At 45.4% G+C, this 15518-nt stretch overlaps 2 protein-coding genes across 12 annotated transcripts in view; one reads left to right on the top strand and one right to left on the bottom strand.

Moving 5' to 3' along the window:
• LOC118174765 overlaps positions 1–5215 on the bottom strand; it is a 32694-nt gene extending 27479 nt beyond the window's left edge. The window contains exon 1 of one of the 4 annotated variants that reach the window (XM_035340374.1): positions 4986–5215. In XM_035340374.1, the coding sequence (XP_035196265.1) occupies positions 4986–5063 (78 nt within the window). In that variant the 5' untranslated portion in view covers positions 5064–5215. Of the gene's footprint in view, positions 1–4489; positions 4666–4985 lie in introns of those variants that run through there. The other 3 variants (XM_035340373.1, XM_035340375.1, XM_035340376.1) reach the window with 3 other exon arrangements.
• A 7750-nt stretch (positions 5216–12965) lies between these two features.
• The window catches only part of GOLGA3 (golgin A3), a 28842-nt gene continuing 26289 nt past the window's right edge, over positions 12966–15518 (top strand). For 4 of the 8 annotated variants that reach the window (XR_004754862.1, XR_004754861.1, XR_004754860.1 and 1 more), the window contains exons 1-2: positions 13140–13373; positions 15153–15509. Coding sequence is in view for 5 of the 8 variants with exons in the window: in XM_035340925.1 (XP_035196816.1) it covers positions 15377–15509 (133 nt within the window). In the remaining 3 variants the exon portion in view is untranslated. Of the gene's footprint in view, positions 12988–13139; positions 13398–13784; positions 13862–15152; positions 15510–15518 lie in introns of those variants that run through there. The other 4 variants (XM_035340927.1, XM_035340928.1, XM_035340926.1 and 1 more) reach the window with 4 other exon arrangements.

Genomic DNA, 15518 nt, shown 5'->3' with positions numbered 1-15518 from the left:
AGAGGATTAGTTTTTACGTTTAGTAATTCTCATACTCAAGGAAGGGCCTAAAATACCTTAAAACTTGGCTGGTGTTGTCATCTATATCTAACCATCAAGCTGGATATTGATAATTTAATATAGATAGACCTGAGATATCTGTGCATAGACTGACCTTGTAGTAATAGTAATAGCATGGAAAGGGAAGAGCTGCTACACCAGCCTTAGTCTAGCTAGCTACATACTGCTGTGTAGTCACTCTCTAGTACCAAACATGCCACGCATTCTTTTAAGAAGAAGGGGAGGCAGGAAGAAAGAGACAGACAGAGGAACACTTTACCACCATTTCTGGTCTGTCATGCAGAGAAACAAATGAAGGGGGAGAGTAATTGTTTGCTGGTTACTACAGGAAAGTTTGTTTGCTGGGTCTTTTTAAACCAGTGCAACAGGATTGTTTGCTTCAAGCTACTTAGATGTTAAAGGAACAAAAATGATTTCAGTGTTTTCATCTAGGAGATGGCTGGCATCTCTAGTGGTACAGAACACTTTAACCTCCTTCAGCATAAATATTACCCACATCATTCCAGCAAGCTGCTGCCACTGGCTTCCTTCTCTTACCTTGGCTGCTGCTTCCATTTCTGGCTTTGGCAAACAGGAGAACTATGGTTCAGCTCTACAAAGAGAGAGTCCCGTGTGCTGTGCAGGACTCGAGGCCAGCCTCATCTATCTTCTCAGCTTTCAGCTTCTCCAGTACTTCAGTAATTAGAATTATCAGGATTGAAACACTGTGGACATTATTGCTGCTTAGTGTGAAGTTAACAAGAGAGCCAGATTTACGACATTCTGGCCAGGCAGAGAATTTAGTTAAAAAAAAAAAAAGTTACAAATGATTGCCCAGTTCCAGGGATACATACTCCAGAATCTTATTTTGCCAGAGACTCCATGTGAACTTTAGCCTCTAGGAGAAATCCGCCTGCATTTTTCTAATTGAAATACCAGTCAGACCAGTGGCGGGATGCAAACTAACATGCATGAAAAATAAAGGTTCAATGACCCAAATCAATTATGTTTTAAGGGCATTGCTCTGGACTCAGTAGGAAATATTTTAAACAGGAAAAAGAACTAAATAGGATCATTCACTGAACTGACCTGGAAATGAGTCAGAAATATGGTAAATAAGTTCAATGCAAGCCAGTTTTATGTACCAATTAATAGAAAGAAATAAAGACAAAAAGAAAAAGAAAGAAAGAAAAAGAAAGAAAACAGATATTTCTTAGACTCAAATAGTGTTTCAGACTTCTGTGTATTAAAATGAACAGTGCAATAAAATAAAACAATTCTCGTGTCTTCCTTGAGTACAGGTAGTATAACACAGTTTACTTCCAGACATTTAAAAAAAAAAAAAAAAAGAGAGAGAGAGAGAAAAAAGCTGTTTATAGAAATTCTGAAACCATATCTTTATTAAAATAGGATGCCCCACAGCTCTTCTGTATAAAACAAAAATAATAATTCAAAGCAAAGGCATCTTCTGAAGATCAGAACAAGGTACTGGCTGGATTTTAATTTTTAAGCACAGAGGCATAAGTTAGGGAGAAACAATGCTACTGCTTCAAGATATAAGAATATAGCTACTCTCCAAACTGGCCAAACATCCAAGTTCTTTGCACAGTACATATCTGCCAAGGTATATTGTAAACACAATAGGAAGCAGCTACAGCAATTAATCAAGATCTAAAGAAAATAGGAAAGACCTATCATTTTTCTTCTTCTGAAGCAAAAAGTACTTTCACAAACAGTGAAGAGATTAATAGACACTGAGCTTCTTGCCAGCAAAACTTTCAGGTTCTTTGAAGGTGCCTTATTTGTCTTGACTGGCTTAGGTTGTTGGGACAGAAAGACAGTCTTGTGTGCATATACAGTGCTTTATAGCGACCTGGACCTAAATATCCCATTAAAGTGTAACTAAAATAACCTCCACACCTGGCAGCTGGGATTGAAAGCAGATGTGTAGCACATCTGTTAAAGAACTGGGCTGCTGCTGTCAGGCACTGAGCTGTCGGAGGGATGTACTTTTCAATTGTTTGGAGAGACTTCATAAAGTTTATCTATTTTGCCTCCACTTTTCTTAAGGCAGACATGGACCAGTAACATGCTCAGACCAATTGCGTGTCAATTTTAAACATTTGAGAATTTCCATGTCCTTCCCTCCCCAATCAGAAGTGCATATTTTGCTGCTCCAGTTGCATAATTTACTGATTCAGCTGCATGCTTGGTTGATCTGGCAGGAGACTAGTACAGTAGTTGAGATTCTGGATACATTGCCAATTGTGCAGCATGCTTTGTTGATCGGGGCCGTAGAATTTAATAGATGAAATTTCATACACTTTACTAATCAGGCCACATTCTTTGCTAATTGAGGTGCATATTTTAGTAGTTGATTATTTTTTTTTAATCCTTCACTGATCTTGGGAAGGATCCTGCTCCCTCTGAAACCAGGAGGAATTTTGCCATGGTCTTCACTGGGAGCAAGACTTTCACTAAAAGGTCAGTATCACTGAAGATTTCCTAACAGAAAAAAGAAAGGCTTGATATTTTTTTAACCCAGCAAGTGAACAGAAGAATACTAGGTGAAAGATGGCACTGGCACAGAAACCTCCTCCATAGGGATTTGATTAAACAGATAATATTTTATGGACGTACAGAGACCTGGAATTTTGACGATGTTATTCTTTCATCAGGCTTACATTCTTCCTTCAGGATAAACAAGCCACTTATCTGCACATCTTGTTCCATCTGATACAGACACACAGGAGGAAACATCATACACCTTATCTTCAAATTTTCTTTCATTTGATCTAACTCCTATTTTAATGTTGCTGTAGTCCTTAGTAAAGGGTTCCAGAGAGAGCTCTATTTTGCTACAAAACCTGTTTCAAACATCCATGCTACCCAACAGCATCCCCAGGTTCCTCAACTCTGGCTGGCAGAGACCACCTTCCTGGATGAAAAGACCAGTTCAGTCTCCCATACATCATGCAGACTTCACTCTTTCCAAGGGATTTTCTGTTTTATTTATTTATTTATTTATTTATTTATTTAGTACTGCTAACTCTATGCCAGAAGATAATTCATTTCTCATAAAACTTTGAATACCTTTTTTCAACTGCTAAATTGAACTAGATTCGAACCATCAGTTTAGAATGGGATTTTCTCCTAGTGTAGCAACACTGTCAGAATGTAGCCAAAAGAAATAAAAATAATGAAGCCTACACAGCATAGTGCAGTCCTTGACAAGTGGAGAGCAAGTGCAACTTAATCAAAAAAATAACAAAAAGAGGGAGCAAGAGATGTACACGTGTGTCTAATGCACAGATTTCAATGTCACATTTAGGAAGATAAGCAATAGAAAGAGCCTAAGTTTCATTCTGCAAAAGAAATTGCCCTTCATGTTTAGAGACTGTGCAACATGTGATCAAAAGAATAATTGACATGACAAGAAGTCATGTCTGGGAAAGTAAGTGGGAGGCTGCTGCTGCTTCATTAAGGAGGCAGTTTCTTTTCTATAGTATCAGTGGTCAATACGTAACTAGTTCAGATATTGTCTGATGGGAAATCAAACAGTTCTGATTTCAGAACTAAAAAGCAACAGAAGCTGACTAGGAAACAGAAGGAGAAAGGAAAAAAAAAAATCAAGCAAAATTAATAGAGCTTGTTGACACATTCAATGTCCCACTATTACAACTCACACCCGAAGGCACACGACACAGCTAATACTTGTTTTGCCTCATGACTGCACAGGCAGAATTAGAACAAAACTAGCACAGGAAGGATGTAATAACTTTGGGCAGCAATCAAGTTATGTACTTTAAGTACGCAGCAGGATGAGGGAGTTATTCATCTCCAGTAACAAACCCAAGAGGAGAGAGTAAGCCTATAGATTACATGATGCAATTCTGAGTTAAAAGAGAGACAAAAGACAAAAATCCACAACCATACAATTCAATAGATTTGTATGCACCTTCATGAAGTTAATACTTAGTAGTTCAGTGCCAAAAATGTGGCTTAATTAAGAAGTTCTCGATGTAGCTATCTTCCTAGGATACCAGAGTGAGATAAAACATCTTCGTTTCAACCACAAAGTCGTTGCTGCATTCATATGTGCTGTGGCAGGGAGTTGGTGTATCAGGCTGAATTACAATGCTGTTTTCCACAGGGAAAGCAACCCCCCCCACACACTCATTTATTTATATGTAACGAAAGACGTACATTCATGGAATACTTTTTTATAGCATAGTGGCTCATCCTTTGTAGATCTAAGAATCCCTACCAGAGGTGTCAAATCCTGCTCCTATCAGAGTCCACAGGAAAAGTCCCCACAGCGGGACCAGGACTGCTCACCCCTCTCAAAGCCCAGAGCCACGGTTTGCTCTGCAGCTGCTCCAAGTTACGGGGTGCTCCTTGCTTCCAAGTCTCCCTTTTCCACCACCTCTCTGCTCCCCCAGGGGCTCACCTCGTGGCTCCCAGCTATGCCAAGGTCCCTGTCCTGAGAGCCGCCAGGCACATGGTTCACCTGCTAGCCCTGCTACAGACGAGGTGCACAAGCCTGGAGCACACAGGGACAGGGACAGGGCACAAGGCGGTTAGGTTGGCTCCCTTATGCCAGGCTACCGTTCCTTATGGATGCTTTTTGGGGGAGTGCTCCCATTTCTGCTGGAAATGCCGTTACACCGGCTACCGCGGAGCTTGAATAGATTCTGGCAATGCTTTGCCGTCCCGAAGTAGAGAGGGCAACCCAGACACGGGCCGTGTCTCCCGCTGCCCTTTGGACTGGGGGCGAGCTTCGAGAGGCGCTGCCGACCCCCGCCGCCGGCTGGGCAGTGACCGGGGGGCACCGCTCCGCATCCCCTCGGCCCGGGACCGCCGCTGCATCCCCCCGGCCCGCCGGAGCCCGCTCCCCGGGGCACCCCCCCCGTCCCCCGTCCCTCCGGGGGGCCGCGGGGCTTTACCTTGCCTCCCGCCCCGCCGAGGCACAGCGCCGCGGCCGCTGCCAGGACCAGCCCCGCACCGGGGAAGCTCCGGACCATGGTGTGGGGAGCCGAGCCGAGCCGTGCCGTGCCGTGCCGTGCCGAGTCGTGCTGAGCCGTGCCGGGCTTTGCGGAGCCGTGCCCCGAGCCGTGCCGTGCTGAGCCGTGCCGTGCCCCGGGCGGGCTCCTCTGACAGCGACCCCCTCCCTCCCACGGCCTCCCCGCCCCTCGCCCCCTCCCCCGGCCGATCCCGGCCCCTGCCCTCCCCCGGGGGGCACCCGCGGCGCGGGGCCGGGCAGGGAGCGGGGGTGGCCGCTGCGAGCCCCCCACTCCCCGGGGGGGTGCCCGGCGCTTTTTGTCCTCGCCGGGGGTGGAAACGGCCGGGGCTGGAGGCGGCCCGGCCCATGCGGGCAGCCTCCCCCAGCGGCCTCCTGGGGAAAAGTGCCTCCCGCCGCCGGGGTTGGAGATGAGGGGCAAGGTGCGCCCCGCCGGCCCCCGGAACACGGGCTGGAATGATCAGGGGAAAGCGAGACGGGAGAAAGGCCCTTTCCAAGGAGGGAAAATTCCTTTCCAAGCAGGAAAGGGAAGGATCGCGACCAGGCACCCTAAGGAGCCCCACAGCCTTTCTGGAGATGATGGCAGGGCAGGGGAAGCTCCTCGTTTCCGTGGTATTTTGTGGTTTTCCAGGTCGGAACCTCTCCTGTACCCTTTCCAGTAACAGACACGCTGCAGTGAGCATCAGCCAGCCCTACAGCCCCAGCAACCAAAAAGTCTTCTGTCCTTGCAGGTGGCAGCGAGCACACTTTGCTAGCTTCAGTTAATTCCTGTGCTCTGTAGAAGGAGTTGCAACAGTTTATTTTAAATGTAAAAGTTTTGGTCAAAAGACTGCGGTTTTACACTTGGAGCTGCTTTTTTTTTGTGGCTTGGTGACACAGACACTCCCTGGTAAGCAGTACATGGAGCCCTCAGGGGATCCAGCTGCCTGGCGTGTGCGGGGACACTGCCAGCCCAGGTCATGGCAGGATTTGTCATGCCTTCCCCAGAAAATTCCCATGCTGGCCCTATTAAACAAAGGGCACTGTCATGGTAAGTCCTGAATTCTTCCTTCCCAAAAGGCAGGGAAGGCTTTCAGAGGATGGCTTTCAGAGGACAGTGTCATCAGTGGAAAATCCCCAGATAACACCTTTGGTTGGGGTCCAAGCAGGTGCGTGTAGTGAGCATGAAGTTGGAGGACTGATACCTGAGAAAACCAAGGGATTTTTGTCATAAATACATGGATGTACTTTGTATTTGACTTTCTGTATTGTTCTCTTCATCATGTAAATTGGAAGTAATGTCTTGAATTTATACTTTTTAGTGAAAGCGTGAGAGGCTGTGCTCAGGCACTGAGGCAGCAGTCTTGCACTGACTGCGTGCTGACACTGAACTCATCTGGAATCCTGGGCTACTCGCCACAGGTCTGACGCCGTTTCTGTTAAAAAAATAATGCTCAACTTCCAAAGAGGTGAGATAGATTCCCACATAATCCTTACAGTGTGTCTGAGCTGAAGCTGCCTGCTATCACTTATTGTACAAACTGGGGACACCTGGAGAAAATAATGACATGATTAGCCCAAGGCTCATAAGGAATCGGGGACAGGACTCTGACTGCTCTGTCTGCTCGCTCCCCTCCTGGACCATGCTGTATTTGCTAGGGTAGACATACCCCTTCAGTGGAAGAGCACATAACAATATCTTGGTAGCTAAATTGGGTTGTTTATCCTCCTTGCACTGAAGGCAGAAGATGCAAATAATTCTTTCTGTGGTCAGTTCTTATTTCACTGTTTTCTTTTCAGGGCAAATTTTGTGTAAATGGTGTTCCCAGGCTATGACCTTGTCAGTTGTTTACTGTGATTGCTCATGTTCAGATTTACATTTTGCTTCTCCTATGTAATATTTCTTTGAGTTACCTGTCAACTGAAAAAGCAGATGTATCTACATTATGTCTATTCTGAATAAACACAGAGCCCAGGACACTTGGCATCTCTGGCAGGAGAGGGGGGTGTAGAGAGCAAAGGGATTTTTTCTAGCAGAACACTTCTGCCTGAAGGGCAGTCTGGTCTCTGTAGCACAGCACTGTGGCGCATTGCTTTTCTTAACACTCACAGTTAAATCTCAGGGCAATGTCACCACAAATGCATGTTAAGCTTTCAAAAATCCCTGAAACAAGAAATCTACTTTTTTTTTTTTTTTTTTTTTTTTTTTTTTTTTTTTTTTTCCACAGGAGGCTCAGTGTGACAGAAGTAAATACAGAGATTCCATCTGCTGTTTCCTTCTGTTAATGCACAGTTGTTGAGGACATAAGTCAAGGACTAGCTGGCAGAAAAGGGTATTCAAAAAGTGATTTTTTTGTCATTTGGACAGGGCTGGAAAAATAATATAGAAAATACATAAATGAAAGAAAGGGAGCACGTTCAAGTCTAGCAATGCAGCTCTCTTTTTAAGGATCTTACATCCCTGTTATTTGGATTCTTTTCCAGGGGTCATCTGAGTGCAGGCACCCGTAATCCTTCTGAGGCAAATAAGCTGCTGTGTGGGCTATGCTGCTGTTCCAAGCTGTAGACCTTGAAGAGTAGCATAGACACAAGTGTATGCTGATTTCTTGTGTTTGTGTTTACTCTGTTCTTGGCCTAGGAGTTTCTGTTAGTATGTCTGTGCTCTCTTATCTCGGCATCCCTTTGCTAGCAAGACCTGCCTGCACAACACTCCGTCACTATGGCTTAGCAATGACTTAACACCCAGAATTCAGGACCAAACATATAGCAGTCTGCTTAAAAGTATTTTCAGCTCAGATTGGTGACCCTTTCAAACCACAGTTTTTGTGAAAATTATGTTCTATATCTGTCAGCTCCCTTTGTAAGCAGGCAGTGGGACTCTGCATGGGCATGGACAACTTTCCACACCAGGCAGCACACAAGAATAGGACCAAAAGATGTCTAATTACCTGCTGAAGGTATCAGCCATGAGGCGAAGCACGCAGGCGGAGCACATAGTTGCTACACAGCCTAGATGTGAGTTGTACCCATTCCCACTGGGCTGTGGAAGAAGAGATGCAGGTGCAACTCTGCACATCCTCAAACAGGCAAGATCAAGTTTCTCCCACACTCATTGAGATGTTTTTAGGAAAGTAAGTGTCCTGCTCCCTGCATTGAGCCACCTGTTGAAAAATTCAAGGCTTCCTTTCTCCTTTAGTGAGTCCTCCCAAGGACTAGCCCATGTACTGTACTGTGGCATTTTGGGGGCTCCTGGGTTGCTGAAGCAAGCACTACATTTGGAACAGTGATATTTACGAAGTTATTGAAGTTAGTCCTTAGGATTTCTACATGCAATGGCAACACTTTCTTAACAAGTAGCCGCAGGCTGGGAAAGTCATTTGCAGGAGAGGAAAAAAAAAAAAAAAAAAACAACCTCACTGTTTGCAGGCTGACAGCAAAAATCATTTATTGTGGGAAAGCTAAGCTTAAAACCACTAAAAACCAGTAATTTCCATCCCATCCCTACACACACACACAACACACTCTGATACATGGAAAGAGAACTTTCTGAATTCATTTCCTTAAGTATGTGAGGCATCCTGATACCAAAACTAACCCTGCTCACCCAGGGACACTATAGTGGAATGTCCCACAGAAATTAATGCAGTTCTTAGCAGTTTCTGTTTTTCAAAACAGCTGGTGTGACCAAACTGAATCCAGCTTTAAACAGGAGGAGGGCATTGGCAAGACACTCTCAGTAACAAGGCCTTAAATCTTAGTTTATTTTCTGTACGCAAGAATTCTCATCTGCAAACCTTCTGTTATACAACGCTGCTTTTTATACTTTCCCAGGCTTCTTTTATGTAGAGTAGAGGTTGATTAAATCCCTTCTGAGTTCTGTTGTTAAATCAGACACACCACCGTTACATGTGAGTGTCTCCCCTGTTTATAGAAATGAGTCAGGAAAGTAACACTTTAAATACTTATCCCTTCTAAAACAGGCATGCTGAAAATTGTTGGGGCAGGATGCTGTATAAACATTTCACGTGTATAAATAAAACATATAAGTACATGAAATCTAAAAATAAAATATTAAGGCAGTCTTTAATAAAGCCCATTTCTCAAGACCCAAGTGCTAGTTCCAGACTGTATTTAATACAAAATCTTTTTTTTTTTTTTTTTTTTTTTTTTTTTTTGTGAGTTGCTGGGAGAGAAGAGCTGGACGCCTGAGCCTGATTGCAGTCTGCCAGTAATGGAGCTATTTATATGTGGTTAGCACAGGTTTCTTTTTTAATGAAGTTTTTGCAGACTGAGTGACACCAAATAATAGAAAGTTGTAAGCAGAAAAGTATGCAATAAGCAGAGGGAATTGGAACATGGTGCTGTCAGTGGTTAGAGAACAAGATCTCTGCTAAGGAATTATTTAGAAAAAAAAAAAAAAAAAAAATTTTGTAGCTGTAATAACTGGAACTGGAAAGCTCCACACACGGGTTTTGTGCTGTGCAAAGAGTGCCACCCACTGCTCCTGCAGAGTACGGAGCCTTTCTCTCCCACCTCTTTGGCTAGTGCCGTTCTGACACATCCACACACAGAAAATTCATATTTTAGAAGCTGCAGCCTTTCCTCAAGAATGTTTACTTTCTCTACGGTTATGACAAATAGGGTCAAATTCTGCAGCTCTTTGTGGATTTAACAGAACTGGTGGTCTTTGCTTGACCAGTCCTTTAAGGCATCAGAAAGGAAAGGGGGACAGTGAGAGGAAAGATGTTTTCAGCTGAGGTTATTGCAGTGAGCTACTAAAATACCCTGATGGATAGGTAACTCTGCAAATGGTCTGTCTTTACCTATTAATCATTAATTTGGCATTAAACACTTTTTTTTTTTTTTTTTTTTTTTTTTTTGTCAGAGCAAGGATGAATAAATCAGCCTTCCCCATTTAGGGGCAAGGCCCTGTGGGTTCCCAAATAAGACAATTCCTATTAAGGTCTGAGAGAGCCTGCTTGGAGAGAAGGCGGCAGGACAGCTTCGCAGGCAGCCGTGCTGCAGGGCAGAGGAATGCTGCGCTGGCTGCGGTTAAAGGACCAGTGCTCTACCTTTTGAGTTCTGTGTCTGGAGAACAGAAGAGAGAGGAATTTCTGTAGACTTTGGGAAATGCCATTGGCTGTTTCTCTGCTGGAGACAGAGACTGCAGTGCACACAAACACATCTCCTGCAAGTTTACAGGAATCTCTGCACTTCAAGGCCTCATGATGATTTTCCCAACGTTTTAAGCAACTACCATGACACCTCACTGTCATGTTAAAACTTATTGATGATAGGTATCTTTCAGTGTGAAGGATCCCCTTCCTCCTTCAGACAGCCTGTTTAAGCCTGTTGCAGCTTTGTGTCATTCTTGGGTGGCAGCCTCTGAACTAGTGGTTATTTCTGTAGCTGGGGGGCTTGGTGCCATGTAGAAGACTACTAAGTAAAATTAGAGGTACTTTGGAGATTTGCCCAAGCAATATATTGTCATAGATGGCATGAAAATAAAGAAGCAAATGAAGACAAATATTCAAACTGAAAAGCTACATTAGTGTCTCATTAATTCTTAATTTGAGTTCTGTGCGGGAGGCAAAATCCTGCTTTTTATATTCTTACAATACAGACAGCAAAAGATTGAATGAGGATTAGACATTCTAGTCTTCTTCACCATACCGTCCTTGGCATCTTATGTGGAAGTGTACTTGGTGAAGGCAGAATAACTGCCTTAGAAAAAACATAAAGAAAGTATATCCAAATATACTGACAGTCTGGAGAAGAGGAGGCTCAGGGGTGACCTCATTGCTCTCTACAGGTACCTTAAAGGAGGCTGTAGTGAGGTGGGGGTTGGTCTATTCTCCCATGTGCCTGGTGACAGGACGAGGGGGAATGGGCTAAAATTGCACCAGGGGAGGTTTAGGTTGGATATTAGGAAGAACTTCTTTACTGAAAAGGCTGTTAGGCATTGGGATAGGCTGCCCAGGAAAGTGGTTGAGTCACCATCCCTGGAGGTCTTTAAAAGGCGTTTAGATGTAGAGCTCGGTGATATGGTTTAGTGGAGGACTTGTTAGTGTTAGGTCAGAGGTTGGACTCGGTGATCTTGGAGGTCTCTTCCAACCTAGACGATTCTGTGATTCTGTGATATACATTTGTGTATATTGTGTATATTTTGTGATATTTGTGTAGCTCTGTTACTGAGACTGTGAATTAGTGAACAGCAAAAGGCACATTCAGTAAATTCATTCATTTCATTCAATAAATTCTCTAAGAACATTATGCTGATGTGCATGCTACACAACCCTTCTTGATCATGCTCATCTAGTCTGTATGTTTGGCCATCTCACTTGCCAGCATCACTTGGATCCATGCTTACCTGCTTTTCCACTTGCAAATAACCCTCTTCCTGAATTCATTTGTGAAGTAATGTTCTCTTCCAAATCTTGCCTTGGGGGCTACCTCTGCATAATGCTTACAGGAAAACACCCAGTTACTGCCATTAGCAATGTGTCAGGAGCCTGGTTAACAGGTTTGTAACTGAGTTCTTTAAACAATTTAGACTCGCTGATAGTGTTGGTTTAACTATCTTCCTGACTTCTACAAGTCAGACAGCCTCTCATCTTCCTAGAGAAACAGCTCAGTGTGTTCTTGTTCATATTTAGGATAATTTGGGCAGGTTAATAAAAGCAAAGAGGATTATAATATCTGGAAAAGCTGACTGTGTATGTTTACACAGCAATTTTATTTAGGTGGATAATATGATGTTGGAAGGCATTTTCATAATGAAAATTAAAAGGTTCAGAGAAAAGGGGCAATGATGGGAAATTTTAGAATGTCTGTTTTTCCAGCCACATTTATTGACATTTTAGTCCATACAGAGGCTCTAGCAATGGCAGGAGTAAAATCTACCCAACCAATAAACTCTCCACCAACCTCAATATAAAGACATAAGCTACTTATATCAATGAAAAAAAAAAAAAAAAAAAAAAAAAGTTGAAAAGTAAAGCCCACAAAACCAAGTGCAAAAGGAAAGAGTTCTGTGAAATACCACTGTGATGTGACAGTTCTTGTTACCCACTGGATTTCTGAGATGCCCAATGTCAGAAAGATGCTAAAGCCTTTAAGGGTTGATTTATGAGGTAAAGCTCATCAGGAATGCTGCAAACACGATACAAGCAGGACATTTTATTGAATTCCCCAGACTCTAATCCAGTAAATGCTAACACTTCTGCAGGAACTTGAATGAGACAGGTGAGATCAGGATGCCTAGCGTGTGAAGTTAAATATGAGCACACTGAAGGATTGTTGGCAAAGGTGCCTCTGTTAATATCATAGTAGGAAATGGGTTGAAATTGGTGGAAATTAGTCACCCCTTCCTTCAAGATCAGTAGAATGAGCAAACTAATTTTACAGAGATAAATGAAATGTGTTCCAGCAAAACAGCATACAGAGGAGACCGGCCGCTGGAGGACGCAAAAGGCAAAGCAATGCCCATAGCAGTGTAGGCTTGGGGCAGTTGTTTTCTTTAAATTCTGTATATGTGAAAAAATAAAGAGAGGAAAAAAAAGGGAGGGGGGTGAAAAAAAAGTCAAACCCAGGAGCTGAGCACCGAGCAAGCACCAGCACCGTGTGCCTGGGGCGGGCAATGACAGAGGGCTGGCTGGAAGCAGAGGCTCGGAGCCATCTGCCGGCGGCATCCTGCCGGTTCCCACCGCGTTCAAAGGCTCGGCAGCGATCTTGGGGACACCTCTGGTGCCTCGTCCTCAGGCACAAAACCGCCCGAGGCTCCGAAACCCGCTGCGGGCGCGGGCAGCTCCCACCGGGCACAGACCGAGGCGTTTCGAAACCTCTCCAGGCCGCGGCGTCTGGGAAGCAAGCGCGGAGGGGAGGGACAAGAGAGGCTGCAACGGGTGCGTCGCTTTTCGGCACACAATTAATTTCCGAGGGCGAAGCAGGTGAGGGAGCAAGGAAGTCTTGCCCCCGCCGCAGGCTGGCCCTCCCCCGGTTTGAGCGGAGGCCCGGCCCGGCTGAGGAAGCCTCTGCCCCTCCCTCTGCTGCCGGAAGGGTCCGTCAGGAAAAGCCGCCTCCTTTCCAGCCACCCAGCCGGCGTCGGCCGCCTGCCCGGCTGCCCCCGGCGGCCGCGGCTCCCCGCCGAGGGGCCTGGCTGTGTGGGAGACGGCGGCGGCGGGGCGGGCACAGCGCCTGTGGAGGCTGTGGAGGCGGCGGCGGGTCCTGGCCGGGCGGGCGGCGGGGAGGGAGAAGCCCGTTGCACCGCCGCGCCCTCCCCTTCCCGGCGGAGGCAGCGCCACGTCTCGGGCAGAGCCGGGCTGGGCGGCCCCAGGTCTGCGGGGGGCTCGGCCGGGAGGTGGGAGAAGGGGGGCGGCTGAGGCGCGGTGCCCGCCGCGGGGGTGGGGAGGCCGGGAGAGGCGGCTCCGCGCTGCCCGCCCTGAGGCCTGAGGGGAGCGGGAGTCGCCGGGCCCGGCTGCGCGGGTGTAGGGCCTCCGGGTGTCTGTCCCTGCCTGCCTGGAGCCGGGCCCCGCTGCCCTTCCGAGCGGCCAGGAGGGCTGCTTCGGTGCCGCTCCGGTCCTCTGAGGGCACGGCTGGGCTGCCGCGGGCTCTGCGTGTCCGTGGGGGTGATAAGGTGGGGATACCGAAGGGCTTTGAAGCCGAAATGCATTCATCTGGTAATATCTGGGGATGGGTCGCATAGGAGACCCTGATTGTAAAATGGTGCTTTTAAATCCCCTCATAGTGAGTGCTGTTGTAGCAAGGAAAGGGCGCTGTTCTGGGTGAATAACAAGCCGTCTAATGTTCTCTGGATTTGCAGAGGTGTGAGCAGTGTCTGAATCGTCCTTGCCTTTTGTCTGTGATTCCTCTTTGTCACTTGCTGTGCTGTCTGTTTGCCATGTGACAGCTGTTCTTTCAGACCGCCCATTGTAATCTTTCTGACACAGAAACGCTTTTAAAGTCATTAACAAATTCCAGTGGAGGTTTTCTTCTTTCTGTACAGTGGAGCTCTCTGTTTCAGAAACGTGCCTCAGGTGTCTGGCAGCTCCATGGCTCACCTGTACGGGCCAGGAGGCAGGGGCACTGATCTAGTCCTGTGTACCCTGAACTTCTGGTAGTTTCTGTGACATCCTGGTGATGGGCAGTGCACCAGGGCAGCTTGGTACAGTAGCAGTTACACAAGGGCTCTCTGGAGGTATGGAAGGAATGTTGCTCAAAATGTCTGTGTAAAAATGCAACTAAAATATCTCTGACCTGATATCCTCCCCTTTGGTTTTAACTGGGGATTTCTGGTGTTTCTTTAATAAACAGGAATCTGTAACATCTCATAATCTGAATTCAGTTGTCAGTATCTATTTGAAAAACATTTAGGCAGCTCAAGTGACTATAACAGATTCTATCAAACTGTATCAATTGACAAAGTTTATAACTCTAGGTACAAACTGAATGCCTAGAGAATGATTTACAAACACTATAAAAGCTTTGTTTGGAAATCCTCCTCTTGACTCACTGTAGAAGGCCAGCACTGGGCTGCAGCCTGGGCCTTGTTCTAACTGCCAGCGCACGCTGTAATTAGTAGTTCGGGCTCTGTACAGTGATAAGTACTGGTTGCTCTGCAGGCAAGTAAACAGTATGATGTCAGTTAAATAAATAAAAGGCCTGAATTCCCTCCTGCGTTCTAACTAAAGTAATTGCAACTTAAATAGCATTAGGTCCTTGAGATGAAATATGTGTTATGAAAGTCCAGGCTGTGATTTTTCAGAGCAGAGTGCTATTCTGAATGCTGTCCAGTTTATTAAAGCTGAGACCAAGGAAATATTTCCATTAAAAGGGACAGTGATCTTAAATCAGTTGTCTTGCTGAATATTATGCTGTTGCATTGTTACACTGGTGTATTAATGCAACTTAAAGTGACAAAAAAATATAAAAATGTTGTTAAATAGATCACTTCTTATGCATAAAGTCTGGATACTTTGTTATTGTCTCTGTTATTATCCTGGTTCTGAGTTGAAGTTGGTGGGCTGGTGGATAACCTATGAGTACTGCTTGCTTTTTTAACTTGTATTTTCAAAGCCCTAAGGAATGTTTGTAAATTAAATACGTTTGTTTATAGAGAATGCAGCTCCTTGCTGATTACAACTGTGGCTGCAACCTGTTTTCATGATCTCCTGGAATTATCGACTGCCTGCTGCACACCAACAGCTGAAAAGCTCAAAAAACTGTGCTCCTGCCTAACATCTCAATGCTGTTTTTGCTAATGGAGAGAAAACGGACTTGGTAGTTCACGTGGCAGCAAACTTAAAAGAAATACTTCCCTGGATCTGGATCACTTTTACCATGGACTCCTCATCTGTCCAGCAGGACGTTCTGTTGGACAACAGAAGCAGCAATGGGGTGCCTAGCACCTCTGAAGAACTCCTGGATTGTAAAGCCAAGTCGGATTTGCCAGTTACGAGAGATGAAATTAACAGTAAGTTAT

The sequence above is a fragment of the Oxyura jamaicensis genome, chromosome 15, assembly GCF_011077185.1.
Source record: "Oxyura jamaicensis isolate SHBP4307 breed ruddy duck chromosome 15, BPBGC_Ojam_1.0, whole genome shotgun sequence".
Lineage (NCBI taxonomy): Eukaryota > Metazoa > Chordata > Aves > Anseriformes > Anatidae > Oxyura > Oxyura jamaicensis.
This window is presented reverse-complemented; position numbering and strand designations above follow the sequence as displayed.